At 41.7% G+C, this 20061-nt stretch overlaps 1 protein-coding gene across 2 annotated transcripts in view; it reads left to right on the forward strand.

The window, feature by feature from the left end:
- The first annotated feature begins 603 nt into the window (after nucleotides 1–603).
- Nucleotides 604–20061, forward strand: part of B4GALT5 (beta-1,4-galactosyltransferase 5) — a 74811-nt gene continuing 55353 nt past the window's right edge. The window contains exon 1 of one of the 2 annotated variants that reach the window (XM_055305515.1): nucleotides 604–937. In XM_055305515.1, coding sequence (XP_055161490.1) covers nucleotides 823–937 — 115 coding nt within the window. In that variant the 5' untranslated portion in view covers nucleotides 604–822. Of the gene's footprint in view, nucleotides 938–1700; nucleotides 1750–20061 lie in introns of those variants that run through there. The other variant, XM_055305524.1, reaches the window with a different exon arrangement.

Below are 20061 nucleotides of genomic sequence, written 5' to 3' on the forward strand. Positions count from 1 at the left end.
CCGGCCTGCCTCCGGTACATTCTCCTGTTTTCGTGTTCACATCCTTCATCAGTACCCGGTACCATAAAGTGATTTGTCTCCTTTTCTCCTTCTGTTTGAGTGTACGTTCATGGAGACCGTTTTTCATTTTGTCTGTTTTGTCCTCTGTAGCATCCCCGGCACCAAAACCCAGTGTCTGGTCTCTGTCTGGTCTTTAATAAATGGCGAATTGAATGAATGAATTAACGAACGAACGAATGAAGGAAGGAGTGAAGGTGTACGCCGAGCCCCCATGCCTACAGTCTCCACTGTCGCAGTGGGCGCCCAACCGCGTCAGACATTGCAGACGGCCCCTTGGCTCGCGGGCTGGGGGCGCCCTTGCGCGGATCCGACCGGCACTTGAGCGACGCTCCCCGAGAGCCTGGGCGGCGGCTGCGCCAGAAGAGGGGCTGTCGCCAGTTAGCGACGTTCCCTGCGGGCCGCCGCTCCGCCGCGGGAGCCGGACCGGGGGGTCCGGCGGCGAGCGCGCGCGCCGTTCTTTTGCGACGGTGCCCGGCTGCGCTGGCCCCGCCCCCGCCCCGCCCCCCGCGCCGCCCGCCCCGCCCAGGCTCTGCCGCGGCTCTAGCTCCGGGCCGCTCCGGCCCCCGCCCGCTTCATGTGGCCCGGCCCGCGGCGGCCGGCGGCTGGGAGCGGCGAGGCGGCGGCTGGGAGCGGCGGCCCGCGAGGCCCGGGAGGTGGTGGTGGCCGAGGCCCAGGCGGCGGCGGCGGCGGCCCAGGAGGCGGCGGACGGGGAGCGGCGGGAGCAGGCCCGGCCCGGCTCTCCCGCGGCCGCCCGGCTGCAGCATGCGCGTCCGCCGGGGGCTGCTGCGGCTGCCGCGCCGCTCGCTGCTCGCCGCGCTCTTCTTCTTCTCGCTCTCGTCCTCGCTGCTCTACTTCGTCTATGTGGCGCCCGGCATAGGTAGGAAGGGGGCCCGCGGTCCCGGCGGGGCTCCGGGCCTCGGGGAGCCCGCACGCCCGGCCTCGGGGGACGCCGGCACCTTCCCGCCCTCTGCACCCCGCCGGCCGCCCACGCACCCCGGCCCTCCGGACTCCATCCCCTCGGAGCCCGCCGGTGCCCCCCCCCCCCGCCAGCGCCGGGACGCCCCCTTTCCCGCCCTGGCGTCTCGGCTCGCGGCCGCCCGCTCCCCCGGCCCGGGTCTCCCGAGGCCCCGGCTCCCGGCATTCCGCGGACCCCGCGCCCCCGGCCCGCCCGCTCCCCCTCGCGGAGCCCCGGCGCTCGCGGCGCCCCACCTCCCCGGTTCCCATCCATCCTTCCTTCTCCCCTCCCGGCTGAGGCCGCCGTTTCCTGCTCCCCCTCCCTGCCCTTTCTTCCCTCCACTTTCCCGTTCCATCCACCTCCAGGCCCTCCTCCCCAGCGTACACCTTCACCCCCCCCCAGTGGCCCCTTCCTCACCGAGTGACCCCCCCATCATCTCCGTCTCCCCACCTCCCCCAAGGGCACACCCTGTTGTTATCTCCGCCCCTGTACCTCTTTTCCTTCCCCAAATTCTTTCCCCCACCCCCCTCCGGCCCTCGACCACAGTTTCCTTCTGAATGGAGACTTGGGGAAGGGTGCTGTCTGGACCTTTCCACGCTGTCACTGCTGCCCTGTCCTAGTCTTGAGGTGGAAGATGGCCCTTCAGTATCCTGTGCTCTGCTCGGGACTGAGAGGACATGCAGATTGGCCCTAGAGGAGGATTTGTGATAAGAGCCTCGGGGAGATGGTGCCAGGTGGGAAGGAGGAGCATGGAGAAAAATTGGAATGGGTACTCATTCTTCTCAAAGGCATGTCCTTTAAAGGCAAGACCGTCTGGGGAAAACTGAGCACTGCCCAAGCACAGACTTTGTTAAGGCCACAGAGCAGACATTTAGGACATGAGAAGAGGGAAGACAGCGTGAGAGTTAAGGTCAGAGGACACTGAGGTCAGACTTGGATTCAAATCCCTGCCCTTTATGACCTTGGGCAAGTTACTAAGCCTCAGCCTTTCTCCTCTGTAAAATGGGAGTATAAGTCCACACCTCATAGGGTTTTAAGGAAGTAGGTAAATTCCCTTTTAAAGCACCTATGATGCATAGAGAGTGGTTTTTTTTTTTTAAGCAGTTATTATATGTAACTTTTGAGAAATAAAGGTTTAATGAATGTATTTGCCTGGCATAGCATCACCACGGGCTCTAGAGAAAACCTTGGTTCAGGGTGAAAAAAAGACCCGAAGCTGCCGTTGGGGCTGGGACAAGGAGAGTAAATTCTGCTGTAAAAAGTCTGGGTCATTTGGATGTTAGGAAAGGGTTGATGGTTTAACTATAGGGGAATGCCCTTTAGGATTGTAGTAATGACTAGTGCCATTCTCTGTTGACCTGTCAACACTGAACTAGCTGAATAGAGAAATTTCCAGATAGAGCAGGAGATTCTCTCCTGATTTTTTTTTTTTTTGGAGCATATTTCACATATTTCACTTTTTTTTGGAGCACATTTCACTTATAATATTGATGATTTGTACTATAAACTAGATCTGGGAAGATAGAATAGGCAACATCAGATTGCCCTAACAGTTTATGAAGTATCTGAGGAAAAAGGATCCCTCTGGTGGAGTATATAGCATGTGGCCTGATGGATCAGATGAGGAGATAGGAATTTTGGCAGAACAAGAACAGGTGTGTAATTAGTGAAACTAATTGAAAAAAGAGGTCATTAGTATATTGGATATTAGACGCAATAACAAATGGGTGTGAAAAGATAGATTTGGACCTAGATGCTGTCTTGAAGCCATAACCACTTCCAAGTGACTGGTTAGTTCAGTTGTTTGTACATAAATCAGCCATATCCAAATGGCAGAATGATCCCACTGGGATGGTGATCACCCTTTAGATTAGAAAGGTTTCAAGCCAGATTCCCCAGCAGAAATGGAATTTAGTAACTTCGTTAAAATTCCTGAAGGATAGGTTTTTTTTTTTTTTTTTTTTTTTTTTTAGGTCAGTGGAACCCCAGTGTAAAGTGATGGGCATCTACAGATTCTTGTATCACTGATGAGTGAAAAAGATGCAAAGCTCTCAAGTTTTCACAAACAGAAGTCCCCTAAAGGGCAGATCTGCTTAGGATTCAGATTCTGTTAGTGGGAAAGGCAAGCCATAAAAAAAGATGTGGAATGGCTTTAGGGTTCCTGCGTTCAGCAGTTTGGTGGGTCTTTTTGTTGTTGCTGTTGTTTTTTTTCTCTTAGCTTTCCTGCTAATAGACATAAAATTTTCAAACGACCAGCCTTGGGCAGTGGGGTGGCAAATCTTTCCGAAGGTTAAGGTAATCTAGAGAAATAATAAGGGTTTATGTGCTTTGGGTTGCGAAGACCTTAATTTGAGACAATTATTAAAATGAGCTTAGAAAATAATACTAGGTTGAGCCATAGGAAATTTCTGTTTTTTTGCAGGTCGAAAACAGTTGTATAGAGGCAGCGTGATAATAGCTCAACCTAATTCATTTCAAATAATGACAACTCTGACTTCTGGCATATTGGAAAGTGTTAGACTTACATTTCCTTCCGGGTTTAATTTTTTCCAGTCCTGCTTTTGATTTGCTCTGTATACCCTGTGACCCTGTTTTGCTCAAGGGCCTAAAGAGAAATCAGTCCAAAGAGTATGTTACAGCTGTATTCAGAAATAGGTAGACTTGAATTGAATTTGAGATAAGAGAAAAATCATGTTAGTTATAAATGTTATAAAGTTGTTCATATATGATATAATTCAGCCACAATGCCAGCCTACCCATTCACTTAGTATTTTTCAGATCTAATGCCAGCTCTTAATATTGGTGATCTATAGTCTGAGAGCAAAGGGAAATTTTCCTGGACTTGAGGGTCATCTGAAATGGGGGTGATGGTGCCATTTGACTTAGAAAATTGGATGTGAGGAGTGTTACTAAATACAACTATGGTGTGTTTGTAACAAATACAGAGTGCTCTCAGTATCCTGGTCCCAAACCAGTTAGTGATTTCAAAATATGGCTTCACTGAAGATTACATTTTTGTTACTAATTAAAAAGTAGTGTTTTACATCAGCAATTTGAAAGTGGAAATGAAAAGGATGGGTCAGAAGTGTGATGTGGATGGGTGTCTGGGTGGCTCATTCAGTTAAACCTCTGACTCCTGATCTCAGTTCAGGGCTTGATCTCAGGGTGGGGAGTGCCTTGAACTCCCCACTCACTTAAAAAAAAGAAAAAGAAAGAGCAATGGAGATGGTAGATTTGAAATGGAGGAGGAAGCTGATATGGTGATGAAGATGCATCTGTGCCTCTTCTCTCTAGTTCTCTCTAGTTCTCTCCCAGCCACAGCCTGACCGATTCTCACTTAATCACTGTTTCACTTGTCCTGGTGAACTCTCCCTATTCCTTTTAGAGTTCTGAAGAAAACTTTGAACTTATTTATGATCCTTTATCTTAAAAAAAAAAAAAAGAGAAGAAAGAAAGAAAGAAAGAAACCTAACTGCTCAGAGTATATCCGTATTCCAGTCTGACCAGGTCTTTTAGAAGATAGAGAAGTGATATTATAGATATACATATGAAGTTCTGATTGAAAAGCATCTTAATAAATTTATGGTGCCATCAGATGGGCAGGTTATAGAGAAGTTACTGATTTTGAGAGAGGTAGGTGCCTATGCCTGGTTAGAGGTACTAGTCTGTGGATTGATGAAAATTTATTAATTGAAGTTCTATCGTTTAAATTGACTTTTCTTTTGCTCTTTGATTATTGAGGAAAGGAAATGGGGAGTGATTTTTCTCTTTTGGCCTGCTTAGTTTGATTTACAACTGGCTTTTGGGAGGCAGGAACTAGTAATTCTAATCCTACCTGATTTGACCAAATGACCTTGAACAAGTCACTTAATTCCCTGATCTTAAACTTGGCAAAAACTCAAAGCTGTTTGAAAAACTAGAACTGCAATAATTAGCATCTTAGCCAAACTTTTAATGAGATGTTTTTACATATAGAAAGTTGATAATTCATTCACATTCTGTGCAGATATTGGACCTATGATTTCAGATAAGGTACATGTTTTTTTGTAATCAAATACAACTTTTTCTAACAACTACAGGAAAATTTCAGATTCCCCACCGTTAGTATGAAAACAGCCTCTTTTTTTTTTTTTCTTCCTCACATGAAAATGCCCTTTAAGTGCCTCAGTGCCAAAGTTCTTGAGCTTTGGTGGAAGGATATACAAATGGTAGAATGTGGGTTATTTTATTGTAAAAAAGTAAAAAAAAAAAAAACAACAACAAAAAAACCTCATCCTGTTAAAGATCTTCACCTCCCACACGCTCGTGAGCACACACACTTGCTCAAACATTTTCTGAGTCATGTTAGTCTTCTTAGAAGAAAACCATATTTAGGGAGCAAGTTGAAGTTTTAAAACCAAACAGCACACTTTTGACCAAGACTTCAGTGATGTTTTATGTCTTTCCTGCAGAATTTTGCTATGTTGGAAACAAGGTCTGGGTTTGCAGTTGAGGCTTCTTTAATGGTGAAAATATGCTAATCTTGGACAATCTCTAGAAGCAGTTTTCAAACAATATCAGTTACTGTTCCAGGCCGTCAGTCGTGTAGCCAGTAGATGATTCTGCTCTAATCTCCTGACATTTTCTCCTCACCTCCAGAGCTCGAGCTCGACAGGCCAGTGGGAACAGCATATAATAAATTACCAGGAAAGAGGGTCTCTGTGTTGCCATGAGTCTTTAGAACTCTTCAGGAGAGTAGACATTCCAAAGCACTAGAAGCCAAATACAAGCCAAATACTGACTTCCCTAATTTTGCAGCTTTTTTGATCTTGGAAAATCTGTTGGATATATCCAGCCATATAAAACAGAACTTGAGGGGCAGCCCGGGTGGCTCAGCGGTTTAGCACCTGCCTTCAGCCCAGGGCCTGATCCCGGAGATCTGGGATCCAGTCCCATGTTGGGCTCCCTGCATGGAGCCTGCTTCTCCCTCTGCCTGTGTCTCTGCCTCTCTCTCACTCTCTCTGTGTCTCTCATGAATAAATAAATAAAATCTTTAAAAAAAAAAATAAAACAGAACTTGAGCAAGCAAGAAATAAGGAATATGGTGCTGCTGAGACCTGTCAAAGAAATACAGAAAACTGGAAGTTAACACTGGTTAAGATAAAGGATAATCAGAAGCAAACAGGTTGGGTGTGGCTTAAAAGAGGTTAATAGGATGGTTCTGAGAGGAGGCAGGACTGCATGGCCTACTAGCGTAAGGGCCGTTATTTAGGTTTCTGATAATACTAGCTGAGTAAAAGTGTGCCTGCCTTTGTACAATAGGTGTATTTTTGTAGAAAGTTGTGAGAAAATGGATTTGAGATCTATGGGTCAATAATTACCATTTGAGTGTCTGCCTATTATGTTACTAGCTATGGGAGATACTTGAATTCTAGACTTCTGACTGCTTCTTTCATTTTATAGATGATCACATAAGCCCATGTTGTCATTAACTTGCCCAAACTTGAGAACTATAAGATATCCCTGAGGCATGCACAATATGGTTGAAAAGACAAGATTAATCACAAGAAACAACTAGGGGAATATAGAAGATAGTTTGTAGTAAGTTGCTAAGTTATGTGATACTTGTTCTTAATGAGATGGGAGTTCAGAGAGGCATTCATTCCTTTATTCAACCAGTACTTCTTTTGAGTGCCTCCTCTTGTCTGATAGTCTTGGGTATTTAGCAGTCTAGAAATGAATAAGGCAGATCATTTCTGCCATCATTGTACTTTTGTTTCAGTGAGAGGTTTTTGCCCTTATTGTGCCCCCATTATCCTAATGGGGGCACAGCCAATATGGAAGGCAATTTCAGATAGTGGTAGGAATGACTGAGTGTTTTAGATTGAGTGGTTAGGGAAAGCCTTATTGAAGAGGTGATACTTGCCTTGAAGGCATAGAATGAGTCACTCACAAGTTTGGGGGTGGTGTGCAGGGTAGGGATTCAGGGGGGCAGTGGTCATCCAGCACAGGTAAAAGTAGAGAGGCAAGGGTGATTTTGAGTGAAGGTTGACTGGATTTTTTAAGTGATGGAAGAGTGGGAGGAAATGGATTCCGAAAGGTGGGAGGGCTTAGGCTGTGTAGGACCCTATTGCCATGGTAAGGACTGTGGAATAAGAGTGAACATTAGCTTTGAAACCAGCCAGACCTAGGTTCGAATCAACCCACTCAATGGACAGATTTTTTTTTTTAATTTATTCATTTGACAGAGCGAGTGTACGAGTGGGGAGAGTGGCAGACTGGGCAGATTTTTTTAAAAGTGTTTTTTTACTTTTAAGTAGGCTCTACACCCAATGTGGGGCTAGAACTCAGCCACCCTGAGATCAAGAGTCACTTGCTCTACTGACTGAGCCAGCCAGGTCCCTCGGGCAAGTTATTTTCAGTTTTCTCACCTACCAAGTGGAAGATTCTCTCTTCTACACAGTCTGATACTGTGTAAAAGGGCTTAGCACAGAGCTTGACGTCAAGCTCTGTGTTGATAATGATTATTTGTAAATGGGAGACATCCTCTGTGTTCTCATGCTCCTGCTTCCCAGAGCTGGGGGGACCAGGGCTCTGGTCCGACTTTACCAGGAACTAGATATGAAGCGTTACCTCAGCTTTGCTCTCTGTAAACGGAGGACATGGATGATAGTAGAGATTCTCCAGTTCCTTTTGGATTTGAGGTTACAGGGGTCTAATAAGCAAGTGTAGCATGAACCTGAAAGTGGAAGAACTAACAACTTGTGTCAAGTAATAGTTCCCCATCTTTTTAAAATTCACATTTCCACTCACATGGTTTCCCACCTTTGGTGATTTGCTGAGCCGTGGCTTCTGTGACACTGCTGAAGTGGTGAAGTGTTGCCATGAATCGCCACATGGCCGGTTGCATTCTTTGGGGTGATGGAGAAGTTCACACTGTACAATCTGTTGTTTTAGGACACTTGCCCTAAAAAGAATTTTTGTGCTGTTCTATAGGTTTGAAATTACTCTGACAAAACAAACAAACAAAAAAACCACAATAAAACTGCACAAAACTTGTATTGTCTTGGTCAAGGGAAAAAACTAAAAAAGAATTTTATATGAATATCTTTGGGATGTTAAAGCCATTTTTTCCTCTTTCTTTCTTTCTTTCTTTCTTTCTTTCTTTCTTTCTTTCTTTCTTTCTTTCTTTCTTTCCTTGGGGAAATCCTTTTAAGTTTTAATCTGCTAAATCCATTCTTTCCCTAGTTTCACACTTTGGCTTTTTTAAGTGTGAGGGAGAGCCCTGGACTCATTAGGTCCTGCCCCATCCTCAGTCCTCTAGGTAATTGGATGTTAAGTGAAAATGAATATTACATTTTGACCCAGTAAGTTCTTTTTTTTTATATTGTGGCTTTATCCTGAAGAACACTCAGGCCTCCTGCTGATCCCCTGAATGCAGTGTTTTCCCAGGCACGGGAGTCCCACTGATCATTTAAAGTACCATCTCTTCTCCCCTGCCCCTGTCCCCACTCCTTTCATTAGTTTGAGTAAGCAGTTATTAGACTCTAGGTATTATTACTCCTCCTTCCCAGGTTACAGACACCCAGGTACTTTGCAACAACTAGAAGGGAACCTGGTCATTGTTTCTGAGTTGCCTTAGTTACAGTCATCAATTATGAACAGTTCTCTGAGGCAATTCATGGCCTAATTATGGTGATGAGAATGCTGTAGAGTGTCAGGCGCAGGCAGGCATGGATTGTAGGGAGGCTCAGTGTTGTGTTTTAAAACTTAAATTAATCTAGGCCATGCCAGTGAGCATGACTATTATTTTTTATTAAAGAGCTGTAAAACATGTAGATATTGCAAGAAGGGAACTGTTTTCTTCACTTTCCAGGTGGTCCTAAAAGTATGATTAATAGATATTTAAACCTTTTGCTCAGGTCTCATTGTTGAAAAACCATTCGCTCAGAAAGATGGGAAAAGGCTATTTTTTTCCCTCCTAAACCTGCTAATTATCCCATTTTGAAGAGTTCTGCTTTTAGGCACCAGGCCTAAATTATACTCAGGCTTGTAATGTATCTATTTTCTTTTTTTAAAAAAATATTTTATTTATTTATTTATGTATTTATTTATTTGAGAAAAAGAGCACGCACATGGAAGGAGGGGCAGAGGGAGAGAGAGAATCCCAAGCCGACTCCCTGCTGAGCATGGAGCCCAAATGTGGGGGCTTGATTCCATGACCCCAAGATCATGACCTGAGCCGAAACCAAGAGTTGGACACCCAACTGGGTGGGTGAGCCACCCAGGCACCCCTATATTTTCTGATTGTTAGACCATTGTCTTGTGAAGGTCAGAAAATAGCATTTTCTGGGGCACCTGAGTGGCTCAGTTGGTTAAGTGTCTGCCCTTGCTCAGGTCATGATCTCAGGGTCCTGGGATCTAGCCCTGCATTGGGTTCCCTGCTCAGCGGGGAGCCTGCTTCTCCCTTTCCCTCTGCCTGCTGCTACCTGCTTGTGCTCTCTGTCAAATAAATAAAATTGTTTATTTAAAAAAAAAAGGGGAAAGAAAATAGTATTTTCCCAAATGCTGCACAGTGGTCGTTATAATTAAAAAAAAAAAGAAAAATCTTGTATTCCAGTTTAGAAAAAGACAAATTAGCAAGGAACTTTAAGGAAGTTAAACCATGTGGACCAATTTAGGATTTTTGGTGTGCTTATTACATGAAACTGTGTACATTAAAAGCATTTAATCTTTTAATTTATTAAGAAAAACTCATTTTATCCATATCTTCCTAGTCTATAGAGTAGTGATAGGAAAGTTTTCTGAATTATGATTTTCTTATGCCTAGAATAGTGCCTAGCACATTGTATGCACTTAAACATTTAATGGAATGAATGAAGGTACTATTGTCTTGATCTACCCAGACTCTTCGTTGTTGGATTGCATTTACTTTAGGGAAAGGATGGCTTCTTCTCTTAATCCTGATTTTGAAGTGACTTTGAATTCATTTTGCTCCACAATACTTTGTACTTGTTTTCCTTGCTGTTTCTTTGGGGGTAAATATACATAACATAAAGTTTGCTATGTATTAATTTAAATGTGTAATTCTGTGGCTTTAATTACATTCACAATGTTATGCAACCGTCACTGCTGTTTACAAAAATTTCATCACCCCAAGCAGAAGCTCTGTTCCCATTAAGCAATAATTCCTGATTCCCCTCTTTTCTCAGCCCTTGTTAGTATCTGATCTAATTTGTCTCTGAATTTGCCTTTTCTAGATGCTTTGTATAAGTGGAATCATACTGTCCTTTGGTATCTAGCTTATTTCACTTCTTACAGTGTTTTCTTTCCTTTTTTTTTTTTTTTTAAAGATTTTATTTATTTATTAATGAGAGACACACACAGAGAGAGGCAGAGACACAGGCAGAGGGAGAAGCAGGCTCCATGCAGGGAGTCTGATGTGGGACTCGATCCTGGGACTCCAGGATCACGCCTTGCCTGGCCTGAAGGCAGATGCTTAACTGCTGAGCCACCCAGGCAACCCTCTCATAGTTTTTTCAAGGCTCATCCATGTGATAGCTTGTATCAGAACTTTATTCTTTCTATGGCTGGGTAATACTCCATCATATGTACCTGCCACCACATTTTGTTTATTCATCTGTTGATGAACACTTGAATTGTTTCCATCTTTTTGGGTATGTGAGTAATACTGCTCTGAACTTTTGTGTACAATTATCTGTTTGAGTCTCTGTTTTTAGTTCTTTTGGGTATATATTTAGGATTGGAATTGCTGGATAATATGGTAATTCTAGTTAATTTTTTGAGGAACTGCCTGACTTTTCCACAGTGGCTGCACACTGTTTTCCCACCAGCAGTGGATGAGGGTTCCAATTTTCCACATCCTGGCCAACACTTGTTATTTTCCATTTTTTATGTTTGTTTTTTGTTTTTGTTTTTAATGTATAGGGATTTTAGTAGGTGTGAAATGATAGCTCATTGTGGTTTTGCTTTACATTTCTTAATGACAAATGATCAGCATCTTTGCATGTGTTTATTAGCCATTTGTGTATCTTGTTTGGAGAAATGTCTGTTCTGGTCCTTTGCCCATTTTTTAAATTGAATTGTCCATTGTTGAGTTGTGAGAAGCTGTCTATATATTCTGAATGTTAGACTGTTACCGGATGTATGGTTTGCAAATATCTCCTCCCCTTCTGTGGGTTGTCTTTTCACTCTCTTGATAGTGTCTTTTAATGTGCACAAGTTTTTAATTTTAATGAGGTTCAATTTATCTTTTTTTCTTTAGTTTGTACTTAAAAAAAAAAAAAGTACTACTCCGTTAAGTATCACTTAACTTTTGCTCCACTACAATGTGCTCATTACCACTTCTGCTCGTGAGGGTCTGATAGGCACTTCTAAATGCTTTAAGTTACCAAAAGGTATTTCCTGTGCAAGCCACTACTGATCTGATTATTAAGGAAGCAGGAATCAAGGGTTTTTGGTTTATCTTGTTCTTAAACCTCTTTAAGGTTGATGCTGGTTGCTTGGTTTCTGACTCTGTCTTTAAGATAGTTGCTCTTTGGGGCACCTGGGTGGCTCAGTCTAGCCTCTGACTCTTGGTTTTCGCTCAGGTCATGATCTCCGGGTTGTGAGATCCAGCCCTGAGTTGGGCTCTGCACTCAGCAGGGAGTCTCCCTTAGATGCTCTCCCTCGGCCCCCTCCCTGCTTGTGCCTTCTCTCTTTCTCTCAAACAAATAAAATCTTTAAAATGGATACTATTTTGCCACACTCGACCTGGTCTGTGGATTGTGTTAACTGTTTCAAGTATTAGAGTGGTCCTGTGATTTTTTTTTTCTTTTTCTGATGGAAGGGGGCCTGTCCAAATCTTATTTGTTTGTTAATTATGTTGTCTAATAGGACTGAAATATAACAAATATTTTCTGCTTTTAGTTGCAGTTCTCTGAAAGTCCATGTAAGGCAAGGCCAGATGTTGAGACACCAAATTTTTGGTGTTGGGAGACAATACAGTATAGTGATTAAACATATGTCATAGAAGAGAAATTTGGAAAATATTATAGATTGGTGAATGTAGTTAATGAAACACTGGACTCATTATTTTCCATATAGAAATTAAAGGGGCTGATGACTTTTAAGATAGGGAAAAGTAAGTTTCACTTGGCTTTTTTTTTTTTTTTTTTTTGGGCATTTTTTTTTAAATCTCAAATCTCTATTAACCAGCACCTTTTGTATTTTGTTACTGAGAATGAAAGACATGGAGGCATGACTGAATTTGGTCTCAAGCATGGGGTTTGTTTTTTTTTTTTCTGTCTTCTGATTTGGTGAAAATTGGTAATTCCTTATTCACCAGAGCATTCTGTTTCCCCATGCTTCCCAGTAAACGGCATAGGGTGGCAGGTGGAGGTGGAGGTGAGGAACAGGTTGCCAGGATGGTCTCTGCATGAAGTGGGAGATGTGTGATGCGGGCATAGGGTTTTTTCCCTATTTCCTTCATAACCTTATCAGAAAATGAAAGAGTGCTAAAGAATGAGGAGTACATAAAAATCTAATTTGTGAAATCTGCTGAACTCCTGTACTTCAAGGTAAAATATGGCAATTTATTATTTTTTTTGTCCTTGGTACCAGCTGAATTGTAAATGTATTTGTCTAAATGTGAGTGATAATGGTAGAGATTAAGGACAGATGGGTACTTAGAAAATGTTTATGTTTTGAGGCTTGTGATAAAAGAATAAATATATAAACTTGGCTTTTCATTTGCTTGATTTGACTATTAGAGCTAACTTCATTAATTTAACCTCTGTATGTTACACCCCCTACAGTGTTGTAGGGTTGGGGGTTCAGTGATGAATGAAGTAAACACCATAGCTCTGTTGCTTTTAACTTTTCAGCTAGGGAGTACAGCTTCCCTGTAGTAAGAAATTTTCAATTTTGAGTGATTTTATGCTCCTGGATGGGTGTGTTTAATTGAAGGTCAGTTCAGTCAGTTCAACCAGTGTTCACTTGGTGTTAACATTCCTTAATTTCTAGAAATAATAGTGAATATAATTTAACTGTAGATATTTATGACAACAAAAAAGCTTTTAAGAAATTCTTGAAAACACATTTAATCTCTAACCCCACTGGGCTCATTGGTTGTGCCTGTTTTTGGTGGTGGTCATATTTACAAGGAATGTGTCTGCTGTTTATCTCCTGAATGGAGTTATGGTGATGGTGGTAAGCAGTGACCTGAAGTTTCTTTATAACACCAGTGCTCTCTGGACCAATGGAGGCGGGATGCATTTACATGCCTAGGCCTCTTCCACCCTGAAGAGTGTTGGTTTTAGAGTACAAGTCTGCACTGAATAGGTGCTCATAAGGCATTTGTCAGACATGCTCAATTGGTCTCTTACCCTTCAGTGACTTTCATTACTCTTGGGATAGAATCAGACCCCCTACTGTAACTTGTAAGGCCTTTCATGATCTGGCTTCTACCTGCCTCTTCAGCCTCATTTATGCCACTCCTCTCCTATCCCTCCAGCATTGACTAGGCTCTCTCCTTTTCCTTTTTACTGGCTAACTCCTATACTCCTGCCCATCATCAGACCTCTAATTCAGTGTTAAATGGGTGGGACTTATCTTCCTTGATCATTGTTGTATTCCTGCCTAGAACACTCTTGGCACACAGTAGGTGCTCAGTCAGTATTTATTTGTGAAGTCAGGAAGGTGAAGTAGAGGTGGACAGATCTGAGGTGCTGAAAAGGACAACTAGCCAGTTCCGTTTCGGTATGTGAAAAGTTGCTGTGCTAACCATTAAGGTTTCAAGGTGAGGAACTAAAAGGATGAAGTAAAAACAATGGATTTGCAAATATGTTCGTTATAATTGAATCATAGCATAGTTTTAGATTAATTATGCTCCTGCGCAGTCTGATGTTTTGTTATGTTGGGCCTGGTTTGCAGGTAGATGATAAGTAGGAGTTTTAAGTTTTGCCCGTTTTGTACTCAGCAAGGATTTTAACCCTTCTAAGCGCTTTGTATTTTATGTAGTATGAGTGTGATAATGCTTTGGAATTATAAGTCACAGATGAATTTATTAACGGTTTGTCTTATACCTAAACTTGACAGTTAGATGAAAAAAAGGATAAACATAGGAAAACAATCAGTCCTGATTTAGGATGGGGCAGCTACAATAATTGTCATCTATTGAGAGGAACATTGTTTCTGTTTTTAATTAGGAAGGTATTTAGGTTAATGGCTTTGGTGTTTTCAAATTTATATTATACCTTTATGCTGTGAATATGCTTGCCAGTCTTTAATTGGAGAGGTAGTTTTTGTCTAGGACCTGAGAAATTGTTTTATATTTTACTTCATCCAGGGAGAGGTGAAGATAAAACACTTTCTGAAACTGAAAGTCCATATGGATGGTGTGCCTGTTGTTCATGAATAACTAGCTCTTGTGCTTCATGCTACTGGATGGAAGGTGGAAATAACCTTGTCTCTATTGCTAAAATGATGTTTTCAATAAAAGCTTGAGCTTGGGATGCCTGGGTGGCTCAGTGGTTGGGCGCCTGCCTTCGGCTCAGGTCGTGATCCCAGAATCCGGGATCAAGTCCCGCATGGGGCTTCCTGCGAGGAGCCTGCTTCTCCCTCTGCCTGTGTCTCTGCCTCTGTCAGTCTGTGTCTCTCATGAATAAATAAATAAAATGTTTTTTTTTTTTTTAAAAAAAAGCTTGAGCCAATTAGTGCTAGGCCAACACCCATCAGTTGTTTTGTCTGGAAGGGACAACTCGAAACCTTCATTGTGCTGTGTGTGTGTGTGCACGCGTGTGTGTATGTGACAGAGAGGGAGAGAGAGATGTGAGAGGGGAAGTGAAATTTTTTTTTGGTGTTGGCTTGATTTTCTGTTTCATTGTTGGCTTGCCTGGCTTTTTCATTCTGGTTTTAAGTATTGAGAAATCTTAAGATTTGCATGAATTAGAAAATTTGGATTTATTTGAATTCCATTTGGCAATTAACTTTAGGTAAGAGCTACATTTTTGTTCAGCTTTAAATTTGAGATCTTTTCCTTAATTATTTTATCTTATAGAAAATTCCAAACCTATACAAAAGCAGAGTGAACAGTATAGTGGACCCCCATGAACAAAGGTAATTTTTTGATGTGACTTTTGTATTTATGAAGAATATGAAAGGTAAAAGGGCCCAAAGACCCCCCCTTCCAAAAAAAGAAAACCCACAGGGGATCCCTGGGTGGCTCAATGGTTTAGTGCCTGCCTTCAGCCCAGGGCGTGATCCTGGAGTCCCAGGGTCGAGTCCCGCATCAGGCTCCCTGCATGGAGCCTGCTTCTCCCTCTGCTTGTGTGTGTCTCTGCCTCTCTCTCTGTGTGTCTCTCATGAATAAATAAATAAAATCTTTTTAAAAAAAAAGAAAAGAAAAGAAAACCCACAAAAAAACAAGAATAGAGTTAGGTTAATTAGTAACCGAATTTCTAAAGCTTTTGGATAATTCAATTTAATTTTTGTTTGATGCCAGTTACTTAAATGGGTGTGTTTCTTAATACGTAAAAAGGGAAGATGAGCAGTATATAAATGCAGGATTATTGCAACGATAAAGGAGATATATCGTCATATATTTGCAAGTCTTGGTATTAGTTAGATATTCACCAGGTCACTATGCCCTTCCCCTTCCCTAGTCCCTTGATCACAGTGCTCAGTTGGAGTAGAGACAGAGGAAAGAGGAAATTTCCTGCTGGGTTACCAGCTCCCCTGAACAGGTATGTACTAGACCAGGGCTGAAGCAGTTGATTGTGGTGAAGTTTCTGGAGGATTTAATTTTTTCCGTGACCCTGTTCATTAGAACCCTCAGAATTTAGAGCTAGAAGAACAAGGGTCAGCATGTTTACAAAGGATAAATCTTCCCATGTTGTGGTGTTACCTGGAAGTTCTGCTGAGCTTCAAGAGCAGGTGCTGTGGCTAAGGATGCTGAAGCCGGAGGTGTGGGGGTGGGGGGGCCAGGAGTGCTGGGAACAGAACAATACTGCTAGCTTGTCTACCACCTGTGCTCTTTTGGCTTCCATGGCCTTTTTTCCTGAGAATATATTGCTAATTTCTGTAGCTATTTATGTCAGCTTTGACCAAAGCCAAGTACAAAGCTTGCAAGGGAAAATGGGAAAAATACCTCTTTTAAAGAGGACTTGTTTTGGCATAGATTTTGCAGTTTGTGCTTAGTAACATTCCCCAGTATCCACGAATTAAACATTACTACCACTGATTTAATTTTAGTATTATTCTGTTAATTTAATAGTTTTATAATTAAAATAGTTAAACAGTCTGCATAGATTAGAGCTATAGTTTTGGGTTGTATTGTATGTGTGAAAAACTGACTCTTTTCATTGTGATAGCTGAATAAACTTACCAGTAGATTATTTATGTAAGTTTGTGTCATCAGAAACATTCCGGAATGAATCATGCATGTGTAATTAGAATCTCACAAATGTTACCACCCTTGTTCTGTTGAACAATATTTTTAAACTATTAAATGAACTTCAACAATGATAAAATTACAATAATTTATTTGTAATCATGTTTTCATCACAAGTGTTTTCTTCGTCTCCTTTTCATCTTTAGATGCACTCAGATATTTGAAAATTTTGCTGCTTAGGAATTGTTAGTCTGAGAGAATTGATTTTTAGAAGAGTGGTAGCAATTTAGTCAGTGCCGTTTTGTGCTGGAATAACCTTTTGCAGTTTCTCTGCTGTAACATCTTTTTCTGGTTAGTTCTGTGTTTCCCCTCACTATAACTAAACATAATGTCTTGCTAGAAGATTATTTCTAGCAAGGGAATTCTTGAAAGGAAGGCTATAAAGAAAACATACTTACTATGTTTACTGATAGGCAAAAAACCTGATAGGAAATTGCAGCCCCTTTGGTGTCAAGTTGATTTAATCTTGTTCCTAAATATTATTAATAAAATTAAGTAGAAGATTTAAAATTTCATGAAATTGTACACCAGGGTGGCTAACTTAATGTGAAAGTGTAATATTTGATCTAGTTTCTCCATTGATTGGATTCTGCAAAGTAGAAATCAAGGCTTTCTTGGAAATCTTGAACTTCGCGATTATTTTTCTCCAGTGTGGTATTTTTTCTTTAGTTTGTCAGAAGTAACTAAAGTTTGAATAACTGAGAAGTCAAAGGTAAGTCAGCAGATCAAAACAAAAGGAGTTGGTTGGGTTGCTGTGGCCACATTAAACATACACATTGCTGTCATTATTTCCCTAGTGTTTTCAAATGTAGCTATGTGGCACAGTGTGCCCTCTATAGCTAAAGGAATTAAATATATAGTTAATTTTGTATGGCTTTCTCTAGGCTGACTGGGTTTTTCTAGTTTTTTTTTAAACATTAGGATGAAAATTCAGAATCTTACTTTCTGAATTGCTGGAAATTTAGGTTGCAACTGAATGTCATCTTTTCTTTTTCTACCCTCTTTTTTTAAGGTACCTAATACATACAGAATAGGGACACCATGAATGTCATGCAAGTTATTCTTTGTAAAGGTGGCTAAATTAAATACAATTAGTTCTCCTGTAATGTGACTTAGGCATTCCTAAAAATCACCATGTCCACAAAATTGGTAAATAAAAGCTATAGAACTTATGGAAAAAGTGAATTTAGGTACACAACCCTCAAAAACTTTATTATTGACTCATTAAAAAAAAAGGAACCTAATGAAAAAGGATACTAATGAAAACCGAGCACAGGTTTATACCTGTTTAAATGGTTAAGAAAAACCATAAATAGGGTACTTTAGGGGCTCTTGGGTGGCTTAATCAGTTAACCGGCTACCTTCGGCTCAGGTCATGATCTCAGCGTTCTAGGATTGAGCCCTACATTGGGCTCCCTGCTCAGTGGGGAATCTGCTTCTCTGCCCCTCCCTGGCACATGCTTGTGCTCTCTCTTTCTTTGAAACAAATAACATTTTTTAAAAAATGGGTACTTTACTTTGAAAAAGACCTGAAATTTGCTCTTGGATGTGGGCATCAAGACAGCCAACTTGTGAGTTATGTAGTGGGTGAAAGGAGGATTGATACAGTACCAAACATTGTAATGTCAGATGTGTATAGGACACTTGCTTGATGAAGTGAGGTAGCTGGTAAATGTTTGGGGTATGTGCATGTGCATGAGTGTGTGTGTGTGTGTGTAGTGGGGTGTAGTTTTCTGTATGTTCCTTATGGGTGAAATTGCACATAAGTAAACGTGAAATTCCTTTATGCTCATTGTTGTCATATATCACTTGTCTTGGAACAAATGTGCATTTTCAAAATAAGCATCATAGCAGAACTGTCTATAAGACAAAATTGTGACGTAATTTGGTTAAATGTATGAGACTTTTTAAAAATGATTTTTAAAAAGTTTTGTGCGATTATAGTACATCGACTTTTTCTTGAACCATTTGGTGACATGATTTCATATCACCCCTAAAATACTAGACTATGTTTTTCAACAAGGTTATTTCAACAAAAGACCAGCCAACCATTAAAGTTAAGAAATTAACATTGATACTTTATGGCCTTTTAATCCTTCAGCCCCCATCAGAGTGTTGCCAGTTGCCCCAGTAATGTCTTTTAGACTAAAAAAAAGAATTAAATTCAGAGTCACATTTTTACTTTCTGGCATGACAACTTGTTCTAGGCGCATTGTGCCTTCCTTATCCCAGACCTGGAATCAGCTATTTTCCAAAGAATTTTGATTATTTTCAATGAAGAATGGATATTCAGAAGCCAAGAGCTGGGTACTGGGGGCACTCATTGCTAATGGAGTGTTTAGGCTTCTTGCCTCAATATATAAAGCTATGCACATTGACATCTGTATTTCTACATGTAAATGGGAAATTGTGGAGTTCACATCAATACCTGCAATTTAAATCTAACACCTCAGGGTTCAGTCTAGTTTTCTCTATTTCCATATTTGTAATTCCTTTCTCTCGCAGTGAGAATCTTAGCTCCCATTTTTCTTAATACACTTACCTAGTTGATCAATCCCTTGTATGCTTTATATCCCCAGTCTCTATTTGGACATCCTTCTCACCCCAAACAGTTCAATTCCCTTTGCTGGGCTCTCCTCCCTCCTGATCACACTTAAGCTCCCATACCCTGCACCAGCCCATTTGCCAGCATGAGTGTCCTCCCCATGCTGCTTGGGCTCACACACCTTGGACCAGGTTGCTCCTCTTCCCAGGCAGGCACTCCTCTCACCCCTGCTTGGGCTGTGGCACCCCAACCTTGGCACCCCCCTCTTTCCTGCTGGATGCCCTCCTCACCCTTCCTGGCTCTGACACTGCATGCAGGGCAGCCCTCATCCTGCTGTGTTTAGGCATCCCCTTGTAACTCATTGTGTCTTCCCTGGACACTTCAGCACAGACACCTCCCTTGCTTTACCCCCACCTAATGGCTTTAGGACTGAATTGTTTTGGAAAAGGAAGGGGGCTATATAAAACTTTTTGATAAGTAAATTCACATTTTTGGAGGAAAAATTACCTGGGCCATGTCACCTAGTTTTATATTCTGAATATTGATAGAGTCACCATACCTGTCTTAAATTCTTTTTAGGTTATTTTCTGTGTCTTTCAATGCACAAGGTAATTCTTGATTTCATCCCGTAGGCTGCACATTTTTAGCTAACCAGAGGGTGACAAAGTGAAGTATTTAACCCACATAATTCTATGAGTCTCCCCCCCCCCCACCTCTTCTTCAGTCCTGTGACATAGATAGGAACTATAGTGTCTGAGAAAGCCTGCTTCCCAGAATTGACTATATTGGTCAGTAGTTTGCATTTCTGGGTGTAGAAACAGAAGTGTAGAAAGCTGGCTAGCGTTCTCTCTCTCTCTCTCTGTCTCTGTCTCTCTCACTCTGTCTCTCTCTTTTTAAAAGATTTTATTTATTCATGAGAGACACGGAGAGAGAGGCAGAGACACAGACAGAGGGAGAAGCAGGCTCCATGCAAGGAGTCCTATTGGAACTTGATCCCAGGACTCCAGGACCATGCACTGGGCGGAAAGCAGGCGCTAAACCACTGAGGCACCCAGGCGTCCCTTTCTCTGT

This window comes from Nyctereutes procyonoides, unplaced genomic scaffold (genome assembly GCF_905146905.1).
Source record: "Nyctereutes procyonoides isolate TBG_1078 unplaced genomic scaffold, NYPRO_anot_genome, whole genome shotgun sequence".
NCBI lineage: Eukaryota > Metazoa > Chordata > Mammalia > Carnivora > Canidae > Nyctereutes > Nyctereutes procyonoides.